This window comes from Mustela erminea, chromosome 7 (assembly GCF_009829155.1).
Source record: "Mustela erminea isolate mMusErm1 chromosome 7, mMusErm1.Pri, whole genome shotgun sequence".
Taxonomy (NCBI): domain Eukaryota; kingdom Metazoa; phylum Chordata; class Mammalia; order Carnivora; family Mustelidae; genus Mustela; species Mustela erminea.
This window is the reverse complement of record NC_045620.1, coordinates 139599834-139626782: the sequence shown is the minus strand read 5'-3', so window position 1 is coordinate 139626782 and position 26949 is coordinate 139599834. Positions and strand designations below refer to the sequence as shown.

General features: G+C 56.6%; 2 protein-coding genes across 4 annotated transcripts in view; both read left to right on the top strand.

The window, feature by feature from the left end:
- Nucleotides 1-9533: 9533 nt before the first annotated feature.
- Nucleotides 9534-13894, top strand: RPS7 (ribosomal protein S7). Its single transcript, XM_032353426.1, has 6 exons — nt 9534-9670; nt 9854-9925; nt 10107-10250; nt 10525-10589; nt 13048-13198; nt 13786-13894. The coding sequence occupies exons 1-6, from the start codon at nt 9596-9598 to the stop codon at nt 13861-13863; spliced, it is 585 nt and encodes a 194-aa protein (XP_032209317.1). The 5' UTR covers nt 9534-9595; the 3' UTR covers nt 13864-13894.
- Nucleotides 13895-23080: 9186 nt separating this feature from the next.
- LOC116596248 (collectin-11) overlaps nt 23081-26949 on the top strand; it is a 69598-nt gene continuing 65729 nt past the window's right edge. Inside the window, exon 1 of one of the 3 annotated variants that reach the window (XM_032353424.1) lies at nt 23081-23446. The gene's annotated coding sequence lies outside the window, so the exon portion shown is untranslated. The remainder of the gene's footprint in view (nt 23447-26949) is intronic. The other 2 variants (XM_032353421.1, XM_032353423.1) reach the window with 2 other exon arrangements.

Sequence of the window (26949 nt, the reverse complement as noted above, 5' to 3'; positions counted from 1 at the left end):
AATAACCTTAAAGTATAATTTAAAAATTGTCCCTAAAAATCATTAATGGTTGGTCATGATATATCTTCTCGTGTAGCTGTGAAGCCCGGAGATGCCCCTGCTCTCAGGGTGACAGCAGCCCCTCTTTTTACTGCAGTTCCTTCTGTCTTCACTCGAGGCCATGGAGCACCAGTGGCCTCTGGGTGAGCTCAGGCTACACTTAGGACAGTTTATTTCTAGACTTGCTTTCCTCAGAGACATCACAAGCTCATCCTTTCTGGGTGGCAACAGGTTCGGTTAGGGACGCAGATGGCACTGGAAGACCTGGTTCCAGGTTAGGAGGCTGACTGGAAGAAGACCGGGGCAGTGGGCGGAAAGCAAAAGTCTTCACTTTAAAACTCTGAGCTGGCATAGTCAGTCTGCTCTGAAATGTTGACAGAAGTACAGGTTATCGACACAGCTGTGCCCATCCTGTTCCCCTGGGGAGGAGGAGGCTGAGCCCCTGTCAATGTGCTGCCCCTCCCACTGGCTTGATCCTGGGGTCAGATGAACCTGGGACTTTTTTCTCCATGTAAACTGGCTGGCTGTGGTCCTTTATCACAGAGCACTCATCATCCTGCTAAAGTTGTAGGTTATATCTGAATATGTTAAGAAAATTGCCCGGGCGCCTGGGTGGCTCAGTGGGTTAAGCCGCTGCCTTCGGCTCAGGTCATGATCTCAGGTCCTGGGATCGAGTCCCGCGTTGGGCTCCCTGCTCAGCAGAGAGCCTGCTTCCCTCTCTCTCTCTCTGCCTGCCTCTCTGCCTACTTGTGATCTCTCTCTGTCAAATAAATAAATAAAATCTTTAAAAAAAAAAAAAAAAAAAAAAAAAAGAAAATTGCCCATGTGGCTTTCTATAATTCCAAAACTGTTTCTTCTGGTGTTTCATTAACCAATTGCTCATCTGAAAATCTTTCCGATCTTAAACTCTGGCTCCAAGTGGATGTGATTTACCCATCCTGGGCAAATGCTGGCCCATTCTCAAGACGGCACTGAGCACCGGCCCAGAAGTCAGTGAGACTGGACAGCATTCCAGATGAGTGAACTAGGTTTCACTGACACACACAATTATGGATAATTATTAGCAATATGATACTAACTGAATAAAGCAAGTCCCCACGTGGAGATAGGACATCCTTTGTATAAATGAAAACGTGTACCCCATGAGTTACACATGCATGCAGGAAGCCGTAAATCCAAAGGTAGAGAGGCGTGTCCTCCACATCAGACATTACCGACATTTGCAAAACATAAATCACTGCTACTCTTCTCACTTTGGGGGCAGGGGATATGGTTTGTTTGGGGTTTTTAAAAGATTTTATTTATTTATTTGACAGAGAGAGACAGAGATCACAAGTAGCAGAGAGGCAGAGAGAAGCAGGCTTCCTGCTGAGCAGAGAGCCCGATGGGGGGCTCCATCCCAGGATCCTGGGATCATGACCAGAGCGGAAGGCAGACGCTTAACGGATTGAGCCACCCAGGCGCCCTGGATATGGTTATTTTTAATAAAACATATTACTTATATTAACTTGAGGTGCATTTACTGTTTTAATGAATAATTTAAAAATTTTTTCCTTTTTATGTTCTACGTGGTAAATATCACTAGTCATAACCTACAAAAAAAATTCTCCAAGGTCTTCGATAACTTTTAGAAGTTCAAGAGTCCTGAGGCCAACATCCTAGGAACTGCTGACCTAGAAAATAATTATAGATCAACATAGGAACACATGAAAAATAATATATTCAAACTCTGTGCTTGTAATTCCTGTTTATACTTTGCATGCAAATTGTATTTTTGAATAAAAATTTCTACCAGTCTATAACATGCTTCTGTAAAACACATTAGGATTTCCCAAAATGTGCAGTTTGGAATAGGTAAGTGTATGAAGCCATCCGTTGCTTTGGAAGAAACACTTTTGTTCATTAGCTACCTGCAGTGTGCAGTTGCTGTGGAATCACTTTTTACCGTCAGAGCAGATGCTCGGAGAGCCAGCTCAATGTCCCAGGCACTATACCAAGTACTACTCTATGCGCACAGCCATATACGTCGACCCTCACAGAGCGGTACTAACGTCATCTTGTATTCCGATGAGAAAGCTGAGGTTTTGAGTGATCAAGTACCTTGCCCACAGCCGTGCAGACAGGCAGGGCTGCGGCCAGTACTCAGGCCCCAGCCCAGCACCCATCCTGGTAAACCTGTCATGGCTCTCACAGTGTGGCCCTCAGACCAGCCACGAAACCATCACCTAGAGCTTGGCAGCAATGGGAATTCTGGGTCCTGCCCCACGGCAGCAGGGTTGGAACTCCGCCCGCTCTGTGGCAGAGTAGGGGAAGTGAGGGGGGAGCTCAGCAGTGTGTGTTTTGGCAGCCCCCTGCCCCCGGGGTTGAAGACACCCCTCCCTTCGTAGCCGGCCGCACTGCTTCATTTCTGGCACTCTGTTTGCTTCCCACCCCAGTCCTGGCAGACCTTAGGTTTATTTGACAGAGAAGGCAGGCTCAAGGGGCTTTTGATGACTTAGCTTAAGTCACCAACTTAATTCTGGTACTGGAACTTGGTCCGCAGTCTTCTCGCTGTTAACTTGAAGCTGTGACCAGCATCAGTGAGGAATCCGGGGGCCGTAAGGTGAGAGCAGAAGCCAGCGAGCTCATTTTGCTGCCTTTCATCAAGGAAGAGAGGTGGAGCCCCAGAGCCAGGGTTCTCTCCGTGGGCCTGGCCACTCTGACAGCAGCCCACCAGACTCCATCCCCTCTGAGCCACCCATGGGGCACAAGGATCACCTGCTGCATTCAGGATCTTACAGCTCACGCCCTGAGGTCCTGGGGTTAAGACAGTCACCCCCTAGAAGTCAGGCTCATCCAGAATCTGGATGAGGTGTGGTTTGCCACCAGGGTCAGTTCCTCATCTCAGTACTCCCGAGAACTCGCAGTGACCCAGTCGGCTCCCGCAGGCATGCACTCCCCGACAAGGGCACGGCTCAGGGGGGGCTCTGGTCTTGCGGCAGGCATGGCTGGGTGCAGCTCTAGGTGCCGAGTCCTCTTGCATTTGGATCATTTGTTGAAGCCAGCAGGGGCAGCTCAGTGACTGTGAAGACAGAGAAGTCGTACTGGAACTTGCCTTACTTCACTGTGTCATTTCCTGTGATCACTTGTGTTCTAACTTAGTGAAATGGCTGTGACGGATTTTGGGGGCACCTGGCTGGCTCCGTGGGAGGAGCGTGTGACTCTTGATCTCAGGGTTGTGAGTTCCAGCCCCATGTGGGGTGTAGAGATGACAGAAATAACAATGAAGAGCAGATTTTAGTTTGTACATTAAATATTTTACTGAATTTCAACGATGCTTTGAAGATTGAAATTTACTCTTTTTAGGGATGCCTGGGTGGCTTAGTCGTTAAACATCTGCCTTCGGCTCAGGTCACGATTCCAGGGTCCTGGGATGGAGCCCCGCATCATCGGACTCCCTGCTCGGCGGGAAGCCTGCTTCTTCCTCTCCCACTCCCCGTTTGTGTTCTCTTTCTCGCTGTCGATAAAATCTTTTTTAAAAAAGCAAAAACTAAACCAACAACTTTCTAAGGTTTAACAAATTATTCTTTTAGATGTTAATGACTGATTTTAGAAGCGTGAGTTAGGAAGATAATGATGACCACGGCGTGGTGGTAACTGCAAAGACCGTTGCCCGGAGAAGGACGCAAACCCTAAGCCCCTCAGCATCACACATGTGGGGGATGCCCCTGCCCCCTGCTCGCCCCTAACACAGGCACCCAGGTTCCTACTGGTTGTGGGTGGTTCCCAGTCTCAGTCTGAACAGTTGCAGGAAATGTCCCCATGGGGCCCCAGGAACATGGTTACTGGGCAGAGGGCATTTCAACTGCAGTCTGTTCCAGAGACAAGGACTCCTGGTATCTCCCTAAAGATGACTCGTTACCAAGAACAATACAAGCAAAGTGTGGTAGCGGAGGACCAGCAGGTCTACAGGGCTGTCAGTCACCTTCCTCAACCTCCGCAGGCCCTTGGTAATGGGGGTGTGGTTACTGGTGTGCTAGCCCCGCGGAAGGGTTGTGGGACTTGCGGAGTGCACAGGATGAGCACACTGGGGTGCGTGAATCCTGTGCCCCAGACCCCTCCCGTTCTCCCCCAGCCCTGACCTGTGCAGCTCACACACACGGGACAGCAAATTCCAGCTCTACAGTTTACTACCTGGACACATTCGGTGAGTTGCCTCAAGTCTGTTCTCTCATCTGAAAACTGGAGATAATGACGCCGTGTGTGTGTGGGGGGGCTCTGAACACTGCATGCAGCTTCTAATCTGGTCTGATACACTAGCGTGTTCCCAATGTCACGTTCCTTCTTTCATCCTGTACATGTTTCATGAAGGCTCATGAGAGTGATGTTGCTTTTGATGAAATATGTTGAAGATGAACAGAGTATCAGTTTATGATAAAAATCAAGTGAACATCTCTGTATCTTAAATATTCGTATTTGAACGATTACCTCTCATCCACCTGTCTACAGATCAGACACTGCTACACGGGAAGAGTGATTGAGGCCTTCCAGAAGCCAGTGGCCTTGCTTCATTCTACGCGTGGGTTCACACTCGTCGCAGGCTTCCGACTGCACTTCCTTCCTGTGCTCCCTACCCCCCGCCGGGTAATGATTTTGAAAACCCGGGCGGGAAGTGGTGGGGAGAAATGAAATCTTTGGCTAAATTCAACCCATTAATTCTTGATCGGTCGGACAGGTCCATAAATTGTTTTACTTGCAAGGACTCTGCGGTAACTCTTGTCACTTTATCAGTAACACGGGGAGCAGCCGTGTGGAAAGGAGCAGCTTTGCAGTCTGGGTGCGCTCCTCTGTCTGACCTCTAAGCTTTCTGCCTCAGGTGCTGACATTACACCCCCCCCCAAGGGGTCCCTCTAAATGGGGACTTTACGCAATGGAGAGCTAATATACAAAAAGGGGAACATATCTTTGGTGTTTAACTGCACCCCCACCCCTGCAACATTTTGTCCTGGACCAGAACCACCCGGGCAGAGTCTCTTGGTTCCTCTACGATGAAACTGTAGATTCCCTAATTCATTTCCTTCATGCTGAAAGAGATCTTTCTTGGTTTCCTGTTACTACTGCAATTCCTCTCGACATCTGGCCCCTTGTTACTCACTGTGGTCCCTGGATCAGTCTCAAGGGCATAATCTGGGGGCAAGTTACAACTGTAAAATATGGAGCCCCAGCCCAGAACTTCTGAATCGGAACCTGTATCTTCCAATGATTACCAGGTGATTCCTCTGCATGTTAAAATTGGATAAACATTGATTTTTAAAAAATATTTTGTTTTAGTGACAAATAAATGCATAGTTGGGGAATTCAGGACATGACATGTTTGATTTCCAGTAAGCATTTTCTTTAAATAGCTGAAGATTTATGTAATTGTGATGTAAAACATGAGACTGAGATTTCAATTACATTGTGTTATAATTACACATATTGGTGTCTTTTATGAAACAATTCTAGCAGGATTCAGACAACCTGAAATGCCGGGGGCAGCTACGTACATAACACACAACAGGGCGCTTGCCCTTGCGGCCAGACAGAGGACCTGCGCACCACCTGAGAGATCATTGGCTATGCCCAGAACAGGTAGCCCGAGGACACTGCGTGCTTTTTATCACGCTAAGCGTTGATCAGGCTTCCTTTCACGTGTACAGCCTGCTGATGGGAGGAGAGGGGATATAGATAGGGGTAAAGATCCGGGTAAGGGGAGAACAATAAAGATTCACAAGCTTGTCACTCCGTGTCTCCGGGTCGTTCTTGCTGGTGAAAGCGACACTGAAAATAACGTAAACCTATGGGAAAATTTCTACTTGAAATGCTAGATATTTTTTTTTAAAGATTTTATTTATTTATTTGACAGAGAGAGATCAGAAGCAGGCAGAGAAGCAGGCAGAGAGAGAGGAGGAAGCAGGCTCCCCGCTGAGCAGAGAGCCCGATGCGGGACTCGATCCCAGGACCCTGAGATCATGACCTGAGCCAAAGGCAGCGGCTTAACCCACTGAGCCACCCAGGCGCCCAATGCTAGATATGATTTAAAGGTATAATATATAACATATTTCCCAGGTATTTAAAAATTTGATTTGATATACTCTGATCATACTTTCTAACATCCCTAATTGGCTTTAGGAAGTTTCAACTGGATTAGCATTAAATACTTACGTTTACCCAAAGTCTTCTGAGAAATCAAAGTTCCAGTTCCACACTTATGACTTTCTTTCATGACCTTTTGTTTGACAAAGAGAGATCACAAGTAGGCAGAGAGGCAGACAGAGAGAGGGGGAAGCAGGCTCCCCACTGAGCAGAGAGCCCGATGTGGGGCTCGATCCCAGGACCCTGAGATCATGACCTGAACCGAAGGCAGAGGCTTAACCCACTGAGCCACCCAGGCGCCCCAACATTTATGACTTTTTTGAGATTTGAGGGAGCGAGAACATACACATGCAAGTGTTGGGGGGGAGGGACAGAGGGAGAAGGAGAGAGGGTTGTGTAAGAGATGTAAAATTGCTGTTCTGTGACATGTATTGTTTTTTTTTTTTTATTCTCCTCCTGGAAAGAACTATAAGGTTATAGATACACAAGGAAGGCTAGTAATCAGTCACAGGAACTTTTTAAATTTTTGTTTTATTTATTTGACAGACAGAGATCACAAGTAGGCAGAGAGGCAGGCAGAGAGAGAGGAAGAAGCAGACTCCCTGCTAAGCAGAGAGCCCGATGTGGGGCTCGATCCCAGGACCCTGGGATCAGGACCTGAGCTGAAGGCAGAGGCTTCAATCCACTGAGCCAACCAGGCACCCCAGTCATAGGAACTTAAGAGCACTTACTGAAGATCATCATACTAGTTATGAAGACCAAGGCGGCCTCAGGAGAACCTTCATGAGGTACCCTTGTGCCAAAATTCTGGTCTCTAATACCATTTTTCCAATAAAAGGAGCCAAGGCTTTTTGGAGGAAAGGTTAATCCCATGTCTGAGAATGGTATAAAACTAGCCTGGGATACCGTGTGCTAGGAAAGCAAGATGTTCAGAGATGAGGAAGCTCATTTAAAAGGGGCTAATGTCCACAATACTAACAGGCTAGGAAGAAAAACCCATGTGACCCTATTGATGGATGCATAAAAACAGCTGACATATCACTGGCGATAAACTCTCAGGAAAACAGGGACAGTGGGGATCTTCCCCAACCCGATAAAGCACATCCACAGAGAAACCTAAGCTAACATCACACCTGTGATGGACGATGCTTTCCCTCCTTCGCTACAGGGTGGCAGGGGTGAAGGCCAGGCGTGTCGCAAGGACACCCACACGGTTCAGCACGCATGCTCAGGAGGACTCGCAGGTGAGACCGTGAGATCGGGGCAGCAGCTCTACTTTTCTTTCTGTAACAAGTTTCAAGTTGACTCTTCATTTTGCAAGGAGACAGGAGCTTTCTTTTTTTTCCCGGCATTAGCAAGACATACCTAACTTTACAAATACCACGAACATGGGGGCACCCGGTGGCTCCGTGGGCTAAGCACCTGCCTTCTACTCAGGTCATGAACCTGGGGCCCTGGGATGGATCCGCACCAGGCCGCCTGCTCAGTGGGGAGTCTGCGTCTCCCTCTGCTTCTCACCCTGCTCAGGCTCTTTCAAATAAGTCAGTAAAATCCTTAAAAGAAAACTGATGAATGCAACAGGACCTGTCACCGAGTGCAGGGTTTCCAGCATCTCGTGCTTGGCCTGTAGGGGACAGTGACTGAGGACACCGAACCTCGAGCCGATGAAATCCTGCGACCACCGGCGGAGAATCGGACACAAGGAGTCCCCGTCTGGAAGGCTCTTCTCCCCGGTAAATAGTTCCTCCTCCTCTTCCACACCTCGGGGTAATTCCCTCTTCCCAAACCTTCCCCGACTTCTTAAAGCACGAATTCGCCTCGTCCCCTTTGATGTGGGGAACGAAGGCGAAATAAGAACTAAACTTCCTACTGCTGACGGCCACCGCCAAGTCCTCGAAACACGGAGCGGGGCTGTCCTCGCGGAGCCTGGCTGCCGGGCACTTTGCCGAGGACAAAGCCGGCCTGGCCCCCGCAATCCCGGGTCAGGTGTAAACACCAGGATTCCTGCGGAATCCCCCAATCCACACGCTGACAATCGCCCCCACGCACACGGCTCCCTGGGGCTCGTCGGACGGGCCTCGGGACGCGGGTTTTATCAGACCCTAATGAACGACCCTTTCCAGCAGCAGCCGCCCCGCAGGTCCGGAAACCTGCTCGCTAACGTCCGAGGGCCTGCGGCTCCTCCCCGCAACCCGGGCGTCCGGAACCGGCCGCTCCCGACCCCGGGGCAGCTCTCCGGCCCGCGGTCCTGTCCCTGCGCTCTAACAAGTCCCCTTGTCGCCCCACAGCGGTCTCGAGCACCGTGTCCCGGCCTCGGCCGCGGGCCCCGCGCTTCGCCACGGCCCCGCGCAGGCCGACCTGACCTCCCCGCGCCCCCCGCAGAGCCCGCAGAGCACGAACGTCACACACCGCGCGTGAAGCCCGGTTCAGGTCCTCTCGGGGCACAGTCCACGTCCACGCGGGAGCGGCACAGCGCGGGGCGCGCTCCCGGTCAGCTCCGACGGCAGCCGCGTGTCCGCGGCCTCCGCACGCTCCCCGCGTGCCGGCCTCGCGTCCGCCCACCCGCACAGACCCGCTGTGGCACTGGCCCCTGCGCTCGTCCGGGACCGCCCTCCCCCCGCCCGAGCCGGCGCCGAACGACGGCCGGCGCTTTACGGCCTGAAAAGCACGTCCCGTCGTAAAGCACTTCGCCGCCGAGGCGCCCCGACAGACAGACGTCAAGCCAATGGGCTCTCCACGGGCACAAATGGACTCCGAGTCTCTGGTTACTTCCATGGCTTCGGCGGGGAAATGAGTCCTCGCGTTAACTGAGTGTTTTCTAAACGTCGTCTTCGGGACGGAGTGGTTTTTCGCGGGTCCCCGGCCCCGCTCAGACGCCGGCCCCGCTCGGCCGCCCGACGCCTGCCCGGAACTTGCGCCGCTGCCGGGCCACGCCAGCCAAGCACAGCCGACAGGAAACGCGGCGGGCGGAGGAGCGTTACCAACGCACCGGTCCCCCGGAGCCTCTTCCTGGGACTGTCTAGGCTTCGACCGCCTTTCACTCGTCCTTCCGGTTTCTCTACTCGCACTGTTCCCGCCTCTTCCGTTTCGCCGTCGGGATTTGAGGAGCTCTCGCGAGACTCAGGCCTCTTCCTAGGCCGGCGTTCTCCCCAAGGTAGGGTGGCGGCCTCCTCGCTGTTGGACTTTTCGTCCCAGTCTGAGGCGAACACGTTTCGGAGTTCGGCGCCCATGGCTGGGTCCTGCTCCCCCGGCGGGGATACGGCCGATTACCCGGGCTGTGTCCGCCGATGGCTTGTGCGGGGTGGCGCGGGGCCGGGCTGAGGGCCGGGCTGAGGGCCGGGCTGAGGGCCGGGCTGAGGGTCGGGCTGAGGGCCGGCGGGGGCCGGCGGGGGCCGGCGGGGCTCCTCAGCGGGGACGCGCTGTGCTTGCAGGCGAAGCAGCCATGTTCAGTTCGAGCGCGAAGATCGTGAAGCCCAACGGCGAGAAGCCGGACGAGTTCGAGTCCGGCATCTCCCAGGTGAGGGCGCCGGGCCGGCGTGTCCCTCCCCGGCCGCCAGCCGCGGGACGCGGGGAGCTGGGCCCGCCGGTCCCGGAGGAGCCCGCGAGGGGCGGCGGGGCGGCGGGGCGGCGGGGCGGCGAGTGCGCGCGTGTCCCCCGCCGGCCGAGCGCGCGCTCAGGCGGCCCCGCTGCTCCCCCGCAGGCGCTGCTGGAGCTGGAGATGAACTCCGACCTCAAGGCGCAGCTGCGGGAGCTCAACATCACGGCCGCCAAGGTGCGGCGCCGGCCGCGGGAGCTGCTGGCGCGGGGTCCGGCCGCGGGGTCGCGCGGGGCGGGGGGCGGGGGGGGCCGCGAGTGGGGCGGGGGCGTCCCGCCGCGGGTCGGTCCGGCTCCCGAAGCGGGGGCGGGGGGGGCCGCGCCGCGCGGGGCGGAGGTGACGCGCTGTCCTCCCGCAGGAGATCGAGGTCGGCGGCGGCCGCAAGGCCATCATCATCTTCGTCCCCGTCCCGCAGCTGAAGTCGTTCCAGAAGATCCAGGTGCGGCTGGTGCGCGAGCTGGAGAAGAAGTTCAGCGGGAAGCACGTGGTCTTCATCGCTCAGGTGCGCCGGCGCGGGCGGCGGACCCCGGACCCCGGACCCCGGACCCCGGGGCGCGGGCGGGGCGCGGGCGGCGGACCCCGGGGCGCGGGCGGGGCGCGGCGGGGGGGGGGGGAGGGCGGTGGGCCTGGGCCGCGGGCGGTGGGCCTGGGCGCGCAGGCGGACCCGCGCCGGCCGCCCGGCCCGGAACCGGGGCTCCCGTGTTCCGACCGGAGCCCGCGGCAGCGGCGCGCTTTCCGCGCACTGAAGCCCCGCCCGCGGCCCCCGGCCCCCGCAGCGGAGAATCCTGCCGAAGCCCACCCGGAAGAGCCGCACGAAGAACAAGCAGAAGCGCCCCAGGAGGTGAGGGCTTCGTCGCGTCCGGCAGCGCCCGCGGCGCCGGGGGTCTGGGGGCGCCGGGTCGAGCGCTCGGGGTGCCGGGCTCAAGCCTGCGCGGGCTCGCGGGCCGTGGGGCTCCGGGCTGAGCCTGTCGTAGCCGACCGTCCCTTAGGGACCCTTGACTTGCGGGGGCGCTCGTGCAGCGGCCGGCGGCGGTCTCTGGGCTGAGACAGCCGCGCTCGGGGAAAGCCTCCCGGGGCTGTGCGCTGAGTAGCGACTTCTCCGCGGCTCCGTCGGGGTTAGTCCCAGAGGCGAGAATCGGGCGCACTTCGCGGGCGGGAGACACAGGGACCGGCTGTCCCCGACTGCGGCCGGGGCTGCCGCGCGAGGCCCTGAGCGCGCCGGGCGTCCGGCGGCCGCGCGGGGAGGCCTGTCGGCTTGGTGTCCGCCCCGAGTGAAGGCTGAGCCACGAGGCGGGTTTTCCAGGCTGAAAGGGCTCCTGCCACTGCGGACACCGCGTCCTTTAAGCTCGACCGGCGGCAGGTTATTCGGCGTAAACTGGGGCCGAGTGTCGTTGGCTTCCTGAGCTGGGCCTTGCGGGCTTTCGCAGACGGGTCCCGGGTCCCTGCGGGGCCTGCCCTGCGGGCCAGCCTGGGAGGACGTGGACCGGCGCCTCTGCCGCCAGGCGGGCAGGGTCTCCGCGAGTCCGCCCCTGCCGTGGCGTCTCCCAGAAGGACCCGGAAAGGGACGCGGGGCCTGGGGAGGTGCTGTTTCGGCCCCTGCCGGGGCTGCTGGGATTTCTAACGCCCAGTCTGGCTGGCGAACCCTGGGAGGTCGCGATGGGGCTCCTGCGGGCAGATGTCCCCGTGGGAAGGGTGCTGGGGAGCCTGGAAGGACGGGAGCCCGGGCTCTGGACCTTGAGTCGTCCGGTGCAGTACCGGAACCTGCTTTGTGGGCGGCGGGAGTCCCTCAGAACCGAGGGACGTGTTTCTGGGTCGCTTGTGAGGGGACCGTGAAGAACATCCGGTCTGTCAGCGGCCGAGTCCCTGCTTCGGATCTGAACACAAGCCCTTGCTCTGGCTCCAGCGCAGTGGCCCGTCCACAGCCCCCATCCCTCCCATCCCCAACGTGTGTGTTCCGCAGGTGCTGGGGACGGCCTGCCTGAGTTCCTGGCGGCCTCTGCACATCGGGGCCTTGTGTTGAATTCCGCTCTGGGCGGCAGGCACGGCGGTTCCGCCGCTTCTCCCGCCTGCCGCCCTCTTCTCCGCCCTCCGTCCTCCACGTCTCCCGCGCGGACGGGTCCTGGCTCGGACTGGTTTTGGTTTCTGGCCTCAGCAGGGTTTCCGCTACCTCTCCTCTGCGGCCTTCAGCTCTGCGGCCGGGGACGCTCAGTTGCGTGGCCTTGACCTCCCCTCGTTAAAGCGGATGTTGGAGTCTGAGGAGATGCTCAGGCTGGCTTTGATGGCCTGTGGATTTGTTTTAAAGGAGGCAGTTGACAGATTTCGTGTTTGTGTGCCTTCTAGTAATTCCCGGTGGCGGTGGTCATTCGGGCCGTCTGTCGTTTGCTTTCTGGAAGGCTTTGGGAAGTGGATTTCCCGTGAGCTTGTGGAGCAGTAAGACCTTTGCAGGTGTTTGAGAGCCCCCAGAAAATGTGGGGGCTGCCGGATCTGAAGTGCAAACGCGTGGGGTGCAGCGTCCATCTGCTGAGCGTGGGACGTTCCGGATGAGTTCTCACGGCAGGGTAGGTCCGGAAGCACTGGAAGGAACCACCTCTTCACGCGCTCGTTCTTGGCGTCTTGCTGGACACGGCAGATACCCCCAGAGCGTGGAATCGGTCGAATCTTGCTGCTGCCGTGCAGCCAGATGGGTTTGAACTCGAAGTGCCACCAGGAGAGGAGTGAGGTCTCTGCGGCAGTTTATGTGATGGGGTGAAGATGGGGTTCCAGGTGGGGCCGCCATCACAGCGGGTGACGGAGCAGTGCGTCCCTTGTCCTGGAGAACAAGGAGGAGCCTTGGAGAGCTCTCGAAGGGTCTTTCCTAGTGATGTGGGGTGATCGTAGGTTTTTTACGTGAACTCGGCAGCCTTGGAGGGGGCGGTTTTGGAAATGAGCAAGACGTAAAGAAGCTTCTGCAGCATTTTAGTTGAGAAATCGTGAGTGGAGAGAAACCCAAAGAGCACCTGAAAGGGGAAGCCCTCGTGAGCCTCCGTTCCCTGGAGACGGTCACCTGGGACTTGGTGTGTGCGTCTGTACGGTCTTGTGGTTAACATATCCTGCGCTTCCGGAACAAATCAGGGGTTTGTTACCCCGTCTGCTGTGGCAGCGGCTCCGTGTGATCCGTTAAGTGTACGCGTCCTGTTTGAAAACTGGCGTTAATTTGGTTTCAGAAACCTGGGGTTTGCTGTTGACGTGAGGGCTTTGGAGGGGCTCCCCGGAGGGCAGGTCTTCCTCAGCGTCTTACTTTGGCCCCCGTGTTCTTTCAGCCGCACTCTGACAGCTGTGCATGACGCGATCCTGGAGGACTTGGTGTTCCCAAGCGAGATTGTGGGCAAGAGAATCCGTGTGAAACTGGACGGCAGCCGGCTCATCAAGGTCCATTTGGATAAAGCGCAGCAGAACAACGTGGAGCACAAGGTAAGGGGCGGCGGCGTTGCCGGAGGCTGTGCGCGGGTCGGGGGAGGCAGCAGGACCCGACTCCATGTGCCGCCAGGTCCAGGAAGAGTGACCCAGCCCGCCCTCTCCCATCCGAACCTCTGCGTGCTTCCCTGCAGATTGTGTGACGGGTTTTATAGTGGGGGTGGTTTTGAATATCGGAATTCTCTGCCTTTTAAATTAATAGGAAAATTAGAAGTAAAGGAATTCCTTTTAGTAAGTTGTTACATCCTTTGGGGGTGGGATCTTGGTAGTGTTAGAATCTGAGAGGACCGTCCCCTCATGTCATTCCTGGTGAGGTGTTGCTAATGTGGACAACCCCCGGGCCCCTCACGGACTCTTGTCTGCGTGGCCCAGAGGAGCGCTGCGCTCCGGCTCCGGGATGTGACTAGAACCCTGTCCCTTAGCGTGGGCGTGAGCCCGTCCCCAGGCTTGTATATTCCCTGTCTCGCCAGTCCCTGGTTGCTGCGGGGAGAAACCACACAGGGTACAGCCTCACAAAACCGTCAGGCTTCAAGCGGAATGTGTATGTTTAGAAGTTTTGTGATGGATTTTTTCTTTCCTTGTAGGTTGAAACTTTTTCTGGTGTCTATAAGAAGCTCACAGGCAAGGATGTTAACTTTGAGTTCCCTGAGTTTCAGTTGTGAGCAAAAATGATTAAATAAAACTTTGACAGTATTCGGTTTGAGGCGTGATTTTCAAGAGTTGAGCGATGTCGTCGTATAGCCGTCTACATAGCCAGCAGCTCCCTGCGTAGGCTGGAAGATTTTGGACAGAGAGGGTGCCTGTGGGATGTACCAGGCAGTCTGATGCATGGGAGAGATAGACTTGTATCCAGGGATGTTGTACTGGGTACAGTCCTAGGACACTGGCCCAGGTGGCTGAGTATTGGCACTTGGACAAGTTCAACCGAAGGATCACACAGGTACCAGAGGCGTGAACGATCCGATAACGTAGCCAGCCTCCTAGGCCCTGTGCCGCGCTCTAGGAGAATCGAATGCTGGGTCTCCCGGGAAGCCTGCCTAGAAGTCCGGGGTTCAGAAGCACCTGAAATCGGGCCAGGAACGTTCCTTGGAAACGGCGTGATAGAGCAAAATGGGGTAAAGTGGTGTTCTCACTGAATTTTTTATTGCGGTAAAAGACCTACAGAACTTACCATTTTATCCTTTCTCAAGTGTCTGGTTCAGTGGCGGTGAGTGCTTACGTGGCTGTGACACAGACCTGCAGACTGCCAGGTGGTGGTGGACCGAGGCTTCCTGGCGGCCCCTCTTCCCCTCTTTCAGGTGCCCTGAGTTCACACTCACTGCCGGTCTCGTGGATGCACGAGACCCGTCGGGTGTAGGTGGGATGAGACATGGGGGTCTCCGTGTAGCTGCACGGCTGCTGAGCGGAGGCATAGCCGGTGCTGCGCTTGCGTCTTTCCTAAAGGGTCCTCTGAGAAGGCTGTCCACGTACGCGAGTCTGACGGACGTCTGATGTGCTGTGTTCCCCTCCCCCAGCTCGAGCCGGTGCCGATTCCTCAGTCTTGCGGAGTCTGCTCCCATGCCCGCCCTTTGTTGGAGATTCTTGAAGCAAGTTCTAGACGTTTTATTACTTAGGAATCTTTTAGTGGTGACAATTACTAAAATTCAGTGTCAAATGAAGAACCACATTTTTAAGTTTTCTGTGTTCGTTTGCGTGCATATAGTACGTTACTCATTCTTGATGTAGGTTCAGTGATTCATTAGCTGTGTACGACGCTGTCCCAGCACGTGCTCTCAGTATCCACCTCCCGGTTACTCCCTCCCCCGTGCCCCTCCCTCCGTAACCCTCAGTCTGTCTCGCGGAGTCGGAGTCTCACGGTTTGTCTCTCTGGTTTCTCCCCATCCAGTGCCCTCCCTCCCCCTGTGGTCCTCTGTGCTGTTCTTCTGCTCACACCCGAGTGAGAGCGTAGGGAAATTGTCTTTGACTGACTGACTTCACGGCATCATCCCCTCCAGTTCCGTCCGCGTCCGGGCAGATGGCGGGCGCTCTCCTTTCTGACGGGTCCGTGACGCTCCGTTGTGCAGATGGGCCACGTCTTACCATGCGTCTGTTGAAGGGCAGCTCGGTTCCCTCCAGTCTGACTGGTGGACGTGGCTGCTGCGAGCATTGGGGAGCATGTGCCCCTTTTCACTACAGTTACCTGTGGGGTAAATACCCAGTGCATTTGTTGGGTTGTGGGGTAGCCCTGCTTTTAACTCCTTAGGAACCTCCGTACTGTTCCCAGAGTGGCTGCACCGGCTTGCATTCCCACCGGCAGCATAAGCGGGTTCCTGTTTGTTCACATCGTTGCCAGCACTTATTTCCGGTCTTTTTTAATTTTTGCCATTCTAACTGGTGTGACGTCGTATCACTGTAGTTCCGATTTTTATTTCCCTGATGCGGAGTGATGTTGAACGTTTTTTCATCTGTGTGTTGGCCATTTGTGTGTTTTTGAAGTGTCTTCACGTCTTTTGCCCATCAAAGAACGAATTTTTCAAGTTGCTAAATCACGACATTAAACCAAGTTTAAAAAAAAATTAACTTAATCATAAAGCTTTCCCTAGAATTAATATTTATTTGTGTCCATCTAAAACTTTGGTTTTTATGACCACATGCATGCTTTTTTAGGACTTGTGTGCTTTCTATAATACGTTAATGACCACACGATACTGGAGATGACCTCAAAACTGGACTCTGGGGGGTGTACAACGAAATAGTTGGGGCACTAAGGGGCTAAACGTTGTCACTACAATTCTCCCCGGTAAACTTGCTGTTGAAAGAAGTAACCCAGTAGACTTGAACAACACGGGCCAGGGCTCCTGACCCCAGTGTCGCTGAAAATCCCCTCCGTCCAGGACGCCACTCTCCCCTTGCTGTTGACTGGAAGCCTCAGGAAAACGGGTAGCACATTGGGGCTGGCTCTGTCTGGGGCGTGTGATTGGATCTCAGGGTTGGAAGTCCGAGCTTCGTGCTGAGCGTAAACACCACTTAAAAATCATCTCTAAAAAGAAAGAAAACCCATTTACAGTGTCCCACTGTATTCATCAGAAACAATCCACATAGAAGTAGACCCTCCAAGGGCCAGCTGCATAGGCTATTCTTGAAGGGCTCGATCTTAAAGTGCAAGGGTCGGGATGTATCATCACAGGAAGTGACTGTTAGATCTTCCTTTTCCCTCCTAGTTGCGGATCCGGTCCAGTCTTTCCTCCCCGAATGACAAAGGTGCACGAAGCTGCAAAGCTCCTAAGTAGTGGAACATTTCTGAGCTTTTTTGAGGCGCCGAGATGCCTAGTTTTAGATCTCTACTATTAATACTTGATATTTATGAACATGTGTGACCGTACAGTAAAAGCACAGGTCGCGGCAGCAGGGACCCTCGGGTTCCCAGAGACGGCTCTGGCTGCAGAGATCCCGGTTACTGTTTGAGACGCTGCTGATGCCCGCGGCTCTGGGTGAGGCAAGACGCTCAGTCTGAAGCCTCTTCGGCCGTTCATTTTCACTCCGAAGGCTACACAGACCCAGTCAAGTCCGTGCTCGGTAGGAATGTCTTTGAGGCTGATTCAGTTCCATTTAGCACCTTCCCGGCTGCGGCTGAAGCCGTCTCCGCGCCGCACTGAAACGGGACGAGGCAGCGCGCGTCTTCAGTCGAGCCGACGGCCGGGCACGCCCCACGCAGTTGCTGCTCTGCTCCTGTTACTTGGAACTGTCCGTCGGGCAGCTTGCAAGCCCGGAGCAGCCCAGATGGCCAGCGCTGACCCCAGTCATGTAGTCCACTGCCGTTTGGTCTGCACCCACGTGCGTATGGTCACCGCGGGGTTGGGGCTGCCGCCTTCCCTGAGCTGCCTTGTTTCTGTGACTTCAGATCTCATTCTAGAACGGAGGACGGGCCGGGACTAGCGAGGTCTCCCTAGTTCTTCAGTTCGAAGGGTCACGGCCCCGAGTCCTGGAGCCATCACTGCAGCACTGGTCAGGGAGGTGCGTGTGCTTAACAGTGCCTGGCGTGGAGTCTTGTCAGCTTGGTGTTGTAAGAATGTAGGAGCTTTCTGGGGTTCCTGGGGGCTCAGCTGGACGTCCGGCTCTTGGTTTTGGCTCATAATCTCGTGGGGATCGAGCCCCGCATTGGTCTCCACACTCCGTGGGGACCTGCTTCAGACTACCTCTTCCCCTGCCCCGTCCCCCACTTGAACTGTCTCATGCTCTTTCTCTCTCTCTCTCTCTTTTTTTTTTTTTTTTTTTTTTTTAAGAAAGAAAGATTTTATTTATTTAACAGCACAAACGGGGAGCAGGAGAGGGAGAAGCAGGCTCCCCACCGAGCAGGGAGCCCCATGTGGGACTCGATTCCAGGCCCCTGGGACCATGACCCAAGCGGGAAGAAGATGCTTAAACAACTGAGCCACCCAGGTGCCCCATAAATAAATAAATCTTAAAAAAGAAGAAAAAAATCTATGAGGTTTCTTGTCCTTGAAAACCACATGGGTCGTATTACTTCCAAAGGGAGGATCAAGAATCAGGGAAATCAGTCTCATGATGAGCAGAGTTAGGGCCCGAGGACCATCCCAGAGACACAGGGAAACCAGATGACAGAGCCAGGTCTGTCGCTCTCCGACCTGTGAGTGGAACAGTGGAGGAAAGTCTACATTTTTCTCTCTTTTATCAATGGGTTGCTTTTTCCATTTCATTCCGTGTGGCCTTCCTGAAGTCTAACGTCCCCGGGCCTCCGTGCCCTCTTGGTAACATGAGGGGGTTATGTAAGGATAAACTCTTAAAAGCCCTGCCCGCTTAAGGGACACGGTCTGGGACGTGGTGTCCGAGCCAGGTTTGGGGGTCGGTCTGGGAGGTGGTGTCCGAGCCGGGACTGGTCTGGGAGGTGGTATTCGAGCAGGGGGCCTACGGCAAGCACCTCTTGGGGGAGCACAGAGAGGGCATTGCTGTGTGAGTTTCTGATTGGCGTATCTCAGACAAGACGTGACTTTGGACAAAGGCTTTGAGCCGAGACAACCGGCACGTAGTTCGCGGTCAGTATATGTTGATGACTTCGCTGTAATCAGGATCATCGACTTCACGGCTAGCCCGCCCGTCACCCTCGGATCCAGCCATGGTTGAATGGTGTGCCAGTGCCTGGTGAGGACGACGGTACGGCTCGGGTCCCCTTAGGCTGTGAAGCCAGCTCCGTGCCAGGTCCTCTGGCAGACCCGGTAAGTTAGGGCCTCTGTCCTCGGAGGTCAGCCCTGCCCAGCAGGTGATGCAGACGTGGACGGCAACCAGGAGACAAGGCGGCCTTGACTTGGTCGCTGAGCGGTGCACCTAGGGCTTGCTTTCCTCTGGCTCACAGAGGCCATTCCTTTGACTTCTGCTTCCCTGGAGCAAGGTGTGCAGGAGCGGCTTGGGAGGGGCCACAACCACACGGAAGGCCGCAGCCCAGGGGTCCCCGTGTGCAGTGACCAGCTGGGACAGCCGGCCCTGCTGTTGACCTTCACGCTGCTTCCCCGGCGCAGGAAGCAGCCTCGTGGGCCTGCTCACCTCGGGCCGTTGCCGGGCCTGACCATGTGGTCACGTGCTGGCTCCTTGCGGCTCCCACGTGGCTGCCGAGAAGACGGGCGCCGTGGCCAGCAGGTCTTTCCCTCATTTGGTCCGGGGCTGATTTGTTGGCTTTCGGGTCCTGTGCGGTCTTGTGGGGCGACCGAGGAGAGCAGGCGGGGGCGAGAAGGTCAGGACAGCACCACGTGATCCGTGGGTGTCCCCCGCGTGGGGCCCTGCGGCGGGCCGCCTACTCTGTCAGCCCCAGGCCTCACAGCACCCTGTGAGGGAGGCAGCGGTTGGCAGAGTGGTCCCTGGTCCAGCAGCCCCAGCATCGCCCATCGCATGGGAATTCGTTAGAATCGGGGGTGCCCGGATCCCCTACCAACCGCCGGCTCAGAAAGTCTGGGGCGGTGGCACAGCGGCCGGTGGTCTCCGAGGGCTTCTGGGTGGTTTTTGCTTGCTCACATTTGAGACCCGGTGATCTCGGGTGCCGTAATGACCTTGGACGGCACGATGTCGTCCGATGAATGGCATTCACATCTGTCTCACTGGCGAGCTACACGGTGACGCCAAGGCCGCATCTCCCGGCCACGCGGTGGACTCCAGCTCTGATGAGCGCGGCTATGGTACCTGGACCCCCGACCGTCCGGGGACCACGTCCACAAGGGCCGGGTGTGGGCCTCGTGCTGCTCTGCACATTCAGGAGCTCTGGAGAAGCAGAGCCGTCAGGCAGGGGCAGGGGGTGGCCCAGGTTAATGTCCTAAAGAACGGAGTATCCGGAGTGGTGGAGGCCTGGCTGGGTGACCTTCAGGAGAGTTCCAACCCAGAGACAGATGGGCCGGGTCTGGCTGTCTGTGCAGATTTCTCCGTTATCTCTGGGGAATGTAAACAGTCACCGGGAGCTGAGCCAGAGTCTCGTTCTGACCCGCTGTGCGGCCAGGCGGCCCGAGGGGCCCGAGTTGGGGGAGGCGGGGGGCAGGAAAGCCTGTGCCCAACAGCACGACCTCGGGGCTTTCAAGAGAAGGCGGGGAGGAGGGACAGAGGGAGGGCTGGGAGCCAGAGCAGCCCGAAGGGAGAAGGACCTGCTGGTTTCTCGGGGCTTTTGGGGCGTGCTTGTAAGGCAGGTGCACACAGGATTTCTAATGGCAAACGGTTCTGACAGCCTCCTTGAAGCAGGTGGTCAGTGAATGTTGTCACTTACTCTGTAACCAAGACTAATTCTCAGTTTGGGCACTTAAAAATAAAAAGCCCTGAGCAGTTTGGGACATAAAAGAGAAGTGACCAGGTGGGTGGTGAGACCCCAGGAGAGTGTTGCCAGGCTGGTGGGCTGCTGGCTCTCCGCGGTGCGGAAAGCCCGGTTCTGGGGAGGCAGTGTGGGCCCCGACCTGGCACGTGCCCCAGCGGTGGCACCTTGGGCAGGCACTGTCCTCTGCCCCGGCTCTAGAGCTCAAGCCAGAGTACCAGCAGCTGGCTTGGCGGGCTGCTTGTGAGGGCTGAGCTCGTGGCTGACTGAGCGGGCCTCGCTGGGACCCAGGCCCTGGCCCTTCCTCCAGCGGGCGTCCCACATGGGCCGAGGGAGCACACCCCAGCACATGGTGCCCCGTCAGTTTCCACCGCGTCTCAGGCCTTGTGGTGGGAGGCACTGGGGTAGCCAGAGGCGTCCTTGTGATCTGGCTATGGGGGTCACGTGTGAGCACCGTCGCCGGCTGGGTCTATGGGGGCCACGTGTGAGCGCTCTCGCCCGCTGGGTCCTGGTTACTCTTTGCGGTGAGGACCTTCCAGTCCATCGCAGTTCCCGGAAGCCGGTGCTCCGTGCCCCTGACCGCACAGTTTGATAGTATCTCCGGTCACACGTCCTGGGGAGGGAGTGGGACCAGGGTGAGGCTGAGCTGGGGCTGTGTTCCTCTGCACGGAGGTGGGTTGAGTTGTTCTGACACCGGCTGTGACACGGATGAACCTTGAGGACATGACGCTCCAGGAAAGAAGCCTATCATGTTGGACTCCGATCACACGAGATACCTAGAATGGTCGGAATCATAGGACGTCCAGCAGGCGTGGCCAGGCGGCCAGGAGGCTGAGGTGGGCTGTAATGCATTGGGACGATGGGGACAGAGCGGTATGGGGACAGAGGTTCAGTTTCACACGGTGCGACGATCATGGAGACGGACGGTAGGGCCACACGGCATCGCGAACGTAGTTAATACACTGGGCTCTACACTAGAGTGTGATTACAGTGGGGAATTGTCTGTTCAATAATAAAAACCTCCAGGCAGTTGTCTGGTCCGTCCCACTGGGCAGACCGGTTCCTCCGGCTACATCCGTCATCTCAGAGCTGATTGAGCTCCTGCTCCCTTTGTCTTTTCCTGTAAACTGGAGAATAATCCTGTCTCTGTCTGCAGAATGTCTCTCTGGGATTTGAACAGGAATTGTGTTAAGATTGTAGGTCACTCGAGGGACAATCAGCGTCTCCCCCCGGCGCTGAGCCTCCCAGTCCGGGAGCGCGACTCGGTGTCTTAGGGCTGCTGCGATTTTCCTGGTTGGCACTTAGGTCCAGACGTGTTTTGTTAGATTTGCCCCGAGGCACTGCATTTCTTTGAGTGATTGTAAGTGATTTTAAGTTTTGGAGTGTATGTGCCCGTTGCCAGCTCGTAGAGGTACGCCTGGTTTCCAAACGTTCATGTTGAGCTCTGAGCCTCGCAGAGCCCCGTCTGGATTCTAGGAGTTTGTGTGGACTTTTTTGTGTGTTTGAACTGTTTCTGGTTTTGGTCTCCGGGTCACACCAACTTCATAAAATGAATTGGAAAATGCTCCTCCCTCTTCTTTTTCCTGGAAGAGGTGTGAAAAGTTGGAGTTAATTTTTCTGTAAAACTTCGGTAGAATTCTCCCGTGAAGTCATCTGGCCTGGAGCTTCTTTCTTGGGAGTTTTTGTTACAAAGTCAACCGCCTTAGTTGTTAGGGGCTGCTAAACCTCTATTTCATGTTGGGTCCATTGTGGAAGGTCGTGTGTTTCCCAGGAAGTCGCCCATTGGATCTAAGCTTTCAGATTTATTTATGCTATTTGGTGGTTTCATTTATTTATTTATTTAAAGATTTTATTTATTTACTTGACACAGACAGAGATCACAAGTAGGCAGAGAGGCAGAGAGAGAGGGAGAAGCAGGTTCCCCGAGGAGCAGAGAGCCCGATGTGGGGCTCGATCCCAGGACCCTGGGATCATGATCTGAGCCAAAGGCAGAGGTTTTAACCCACTGAGCCACCCAGGCACCCCTATTTGCGGTTTTAATAAAGAATCCAGGGCGCCTGGGTGGCTCAGTGGGTTAAAGCCTCTGCCGTCGGCTCAGATCATGATCTCAGGGTCCTGGGATCGAGCCCCAAGTTAGGCTCTCTGCTCCGTGGGAAGCCTGCCTGCTTCCTCCTCTCTCTCTCTCTGCCTGCCTCTCTGCCTACTTGCGATCTCTGTCTGTCAAATAAATAAATAAAATCTTAAAAAAAAGAATCCAGTCTTTTTCATGGATTTTATGATGTATATGGAATTTGACAGCTTTTTTAAAAAAAGATTTTATTGGGGCACCTGGGTGGCTCAGTGGGTTAAAGCCTCTGCCTTCAGCTCAGGTCATGATCTCAGGGTCCTGGGATCGAGCCCCGCATCCCCGCATCGGGCTCTCTGGTCAGCAGGGGGCCCCCTCTCTCTGCCTGCCTCTCTGCCTGCTTGTGATCTCTTTCTGTCAAATAAATAAATAAAATCTTAAAAAAAAAAGATTTTATTTATTTATTTGTCAGAGAGAGAGAGACATCAGGAGAGCACAAGCAGGGGGGGAGTGACCGGGAGAAACAGACACCCTCCCCACCCCCGGGCAGGTAGCCCGATGCGGGACTCGATTCCAGGACGCCGGGATCATGACGTGAGCCAAAGGCAGCCAATTCACTGACTGAGTCACCCAGGAGCCCCCGAATTTGAAAATCTTTACAAAATTCGTAATCTGTTGTGACGTCTTTCAGTCTAAATAAAAATGCATCTTTGAATGTAGCCTTTTGTGGTCGTAATTGTGTGCGTGTATCTTTTTCTCTAAGAAGTCCCCTGCCTTCCTCCGTAAGAGGCAGGAGCCGGACCGCCCACCATAGACCCTTGCTCTGCCTTCGTGAAGCATCAGGGAGTGCCGTGAGTTTGGGTCTTGCGCGGGGTAGGTCCGGTCAGGCAGTAGACAAGCAGGGAGTGCCTTGACGTGAAACCCTGCAGGGAGAGTGGAAGGAAGCGGGTCCGCCACATTTATTTGTCTGATGTGGCACCTGAGGGTTGACCGTTCTCGCTGCTTCCCTTGACGCCCAGCGTGCTCAGTACTCACGCTTCCTTCTTCAAAAGGAGAAGAGAAAGAGAACAGAGCGGACGCCAGAGTCAGGCTGGGGGGCTCGGGGTGAAGGGCCCGAAGGGCATCTCCGGCGGGTCCGCGACCCCGCAGTGGCTTCCCGCGTTCCCACACCCTCCACCGCCCTCCCGCAGGACCGCGGATGTATTGCAAACAGGAAGCTCTTTGCAGATAAGGCTGAGACCCAGCCTGATTTGCTGGGAAGCCTGGCGGCCCGGGCCACGCTCGCCTGGCCTGTGGGGCTCAGCGGCCTCTGTAAATAGCGGCTATGAGGCTCCTGGGCGCAGTGTCCTCGCGGGTCCCCGACGGTCAGGACGTCCCCTTCGCCTGGCGTGCGCTGCAGGTAGGGGCGCTCTGCTGGGGGACCTGGCAGCCCTGGGGAGCGGAGGGGGTCTGCCAGTCTACGGGGACACGCTGAGCTAGGAAGAGGCCAGAGGGAGGACTCTGGTGGATGGGGGCATGGGATCTGTTCTTTGGTCCCCGCAACGGATGGGGTCTGTCCGATGGATCCGACTCTAGAATTCCTGAGTCTGAGTAATTCAGGAGCTCGTGCTGGAGACTCCATGGGACCAGCTCACGAGGGCACTCACAGGAGGAGGCTTTTCCTCTCTGCACTCGTTCCAAGAGGTGGGGCTGTGTGTTCTCGAATCCCCATCCCAGTGTGAGAGGTGGCTGCGGCAGCGTGTGAAGGTGGCCGGAGCGTGCTCCTGGGGGGTGGCCACCGCCTGTGGCTGGGGCCATGTGGGCCGCAGCGGTCATCTGTGCTCATGGCCCGTGGCTCTGTTCTAGGCTCAGCAGTGGGGCAAAGGCAGGACCGGAGCAGGGACTTCTGGTCTCCCAAACCGGGTGGGACGTGGTGTGACAGGGTCCCTCCTCCCTGGCCAGCTGGCTTCCAGCTGAAGTTAGGTCGTGCTTAGGAACTTAAAAGACAAAGTGGGAAAGCCGTGGCACGTGCATAGCCAGACTTCTGATCTGGTGGGAAGCGCTCCCCTTGCCCGGCAGAGTGAGCCCGGGCGTCCACCGCGATTCCAGCTCATCGACGGCTTTGAGAAATCTGGGGGCCGTGAGAGGACAGACAGTTTGCAGAAAGCTGGGGGAAGGGCCTCTTCCTCCTCAGTGTGTGCCCTCTGGTTGGGCCCTGGGGAGACCCCGTGTCACCGTGGGGAGCAGGCAGCTGGGTGAGGGTGGGGGTGTCTGTTCTCGGAGCCCCTGGTGCTTCCAGATGGTTCTCAGGCTGTACATGCTGCAGAGCTTAGTGAAAAGGTAGGATTGTGAGTTTGGTAAATTATACTACATTTTTTTTCATTGTCCGTTTCCTTATTTTTTTAAAAAAAGATTTTACTTATTTGAGAGAGAGATATAGAGAGAGAATTTCATTCTTACAATGAAATTCTACTAAGAATTCCAAATTGAATTTCCCCTCGGAAACCCTAGCTTCCTGTGCCCAAGGGAGGGTGGAAACCTCCCGGCTCTGGCTGGATCAGGATGTGGTTCTTAGGGCCCAGCGGGCCGCGGCTTCTCTGTTTACAGACCAGATTCCTCTCCTGACTCCCAGGGCAGAGCTGGAAGTAGGAAGAGTTGGAGCCCCCCTCTCCCCCCACCAGGGCTGCCTTGAGGAGACGCAGATGCAGGAGCCAGTGGTGGGGCGTGGGCGGGGGGGCTGCGGTTAGGGCTGCGGGGAAGGTTCCGGCTGTGGCCCCGGGGGCCTTGTGCAGGCTCTGTGCGGCCCAGGTGGCGACCGCTGTGGCTGGAAGCCGTGTGTGGGAGCCGGGGGTCGTGCTGAGCAGCGTGGCTGTCCCCGGACGCAGCTGTTCTCAGCCGGACACGAAGCTCCCACGTCAGCTTCGGACCCTGAGACCGTAAGAAATATCTAACCCCCTCCGCCCCCGCAAACACCGAGAAGCAAGTATTGTAGACTTGAGCCCAAATGTAAGTTTATCATGACTTTTTTTTAACATTATCATCACTGTTAAGAGCTACATTCTGGAAAGAACCCACATTTGCGTCTAGAGCAGCAGCTCAGCTCGACACGGTGAAGGACACAGCGTCACAAACAGGCTCTTAGGAATTCCAGGTCCATTAAGGCAGGGCCGGAGCCACCGCGAGCCCGTCCCGCTCCGGCATGTCCGAGGCGCTGACCCCGGTCCCGCGTGGACCTGAGGCATGAGGAGCCCTCGGGCAGCGAGGAAAAGCAGTCGCAGGGAGGGGAGACCTTAAATTCTCGGTGCTGCCGTGGTGAGCTTCTGTCCGTCCCTCATTCGCTGCTTCACGCAGCCTTTCGGTCCTCAGCTCAGTGCCCGCTAAGCTGCCCGCGGTCCGAGCCTTTCCCGGCTGCAGGAGCTGCTCACTCGTGGTCCACTTCCAGGGCAAGTCGCCAGCCCGGGGCCCAAGGCCCAGCGGCAGGGGGAAGCGAAAGGGGCAAAGCTCATCCCTGCGGGCTGGGGGCAAACCTTCACCCCTTTTCCCTTCTCCTCAGAGTTGCTCCCTCACGCAGGTGAAGGCGGCAGGCCCAGCGCTGGCTGGGGGGTGGTTGGGGGGGTCTGGGAGGGGGTCTGGGAGGGGGGCCTGACTGTCCAGCCTCCAGCCTCCTTGGCACCATCGCATTGAGGAGCCAGGTCCAAGGTGGTTTTGGGAACTAAATGAGGTTTGTGTGCCCACGTGCGGTAGTAAATAGTGGCTCCTCGTCTCTCGCAAGCGTGAAACAACACAGTGAGAGCTGCCACCGTAGCGTAAGGAGGTGAGCGGCCCCCGCTCCGGGGCTTGGCGCTCGGATGGCCCGCAGGAGCAGAAGGGAGAGGTCAGGTGCGCCAGGAGGCCCCAGTCCGACCCCACCTCCCCCCTACTAGAGGGGTGCTCTGGGCAGCCGACTTCCCTACCCTCATCCCTGGTTGCCCGGCCTGTGAAACGGGAGAGACGTGCTGGGGGCGGCCGGCCTTCTACGCTCCCCTGTCGGGGACACCGTGCGTCCTGTGCCCCGCCGAGGGGAGCAGGGCCCTCGCTGCTGGGTGTCACAGAGCACACACGGCTTCTGCCTGCATCTGTCGCATGGAGAACCTGGCTGGAGCAGTGGCTGGGGCACAGGACCTCTCGGCTCAGAGGCGCTGGCTTCCTGGGCCCGGAGGGCCTGCAGGCCGCGGGGCCCTCCCCGTGTGCAAACAGTAGTGCTGCGGCCGTCTTGGCGAGCACTTGCCCCGGCACACTTCTCCGTGTTTCACGTAGTCGCTCCTCGCACGGACTCCTCCCTCCCCTCCACGCGGAGGGCGCCAGCCAGTGTCGGAGACATGATGAGCCCGGGGTCCTGGTCCCGGGGCTGCCAGGTGCACGGCCATCCCCAGATCCTGCGCTGTGTGGACATCAGAGTCTCAGGGGTGGCTCTCTGGGTGCTGCCCCCAAGACTTTCTCACTGGCCCTCTGGGGAAGAGTCAGCGTGCCTGATCCCCATGGGGGCGCAGGGCCAGCTGTGTACTACTGTGTGTCCCAGCCTCCGTCCCCCTCCCACACCCGCTGGTGACGGGTGCTGTCACAGGGACAGACGACTGACGAGCTAGGGCTGCCGTGAGCCCCGCAGCAGTGCTGAGCGATATAGGCTTGCTCAGACTCTGCGCACAGCCCACAACGGAAAGCTCCATGCTGGGCCATCGGGACACTGGTCAGTTAGGAGCGCACTGGTGCGCGGTGATGCTAGGAGGCCACACGAGATGTGCATTCACAGCCCAAGAGCGCAGCTCCAAGGGGTTTGGAGGGGTCCTGGGCCCAGGGACCATGGGGGGCCGGCCTGCCCTGGGGAGCTGGCTGGGCTCTACCCTCTGTTCTGGGCGGCATGTCAGAGTTGTCCTAGGACCACAC

Bases quoted from the DNA above. Each gene is read 5' to 3' on its own strand.
- RPS7 (XM_032353426.1), top strand. From the start codon at position 9,596: ATGTTCAGTTCGAGCGCGAAGATCGTGAAGCCCAACGGCGAGAAGCCG. The intron at 9,926-10,106 runs GTGCGGCGCCGG...GTCCTCCCGCAG, and splicing joins TCAACATCACGGCCGCCAAG to GAGATCGAGGTCGGCGGCGG. The intron at 10,251-10,524 runs GTGCGCCGGCGC...CGGCCCCCGCAG, and splicing joins ACGTGGTCTTCATCGCTCAG to CGGAGAATCCTGCCGAAGCC.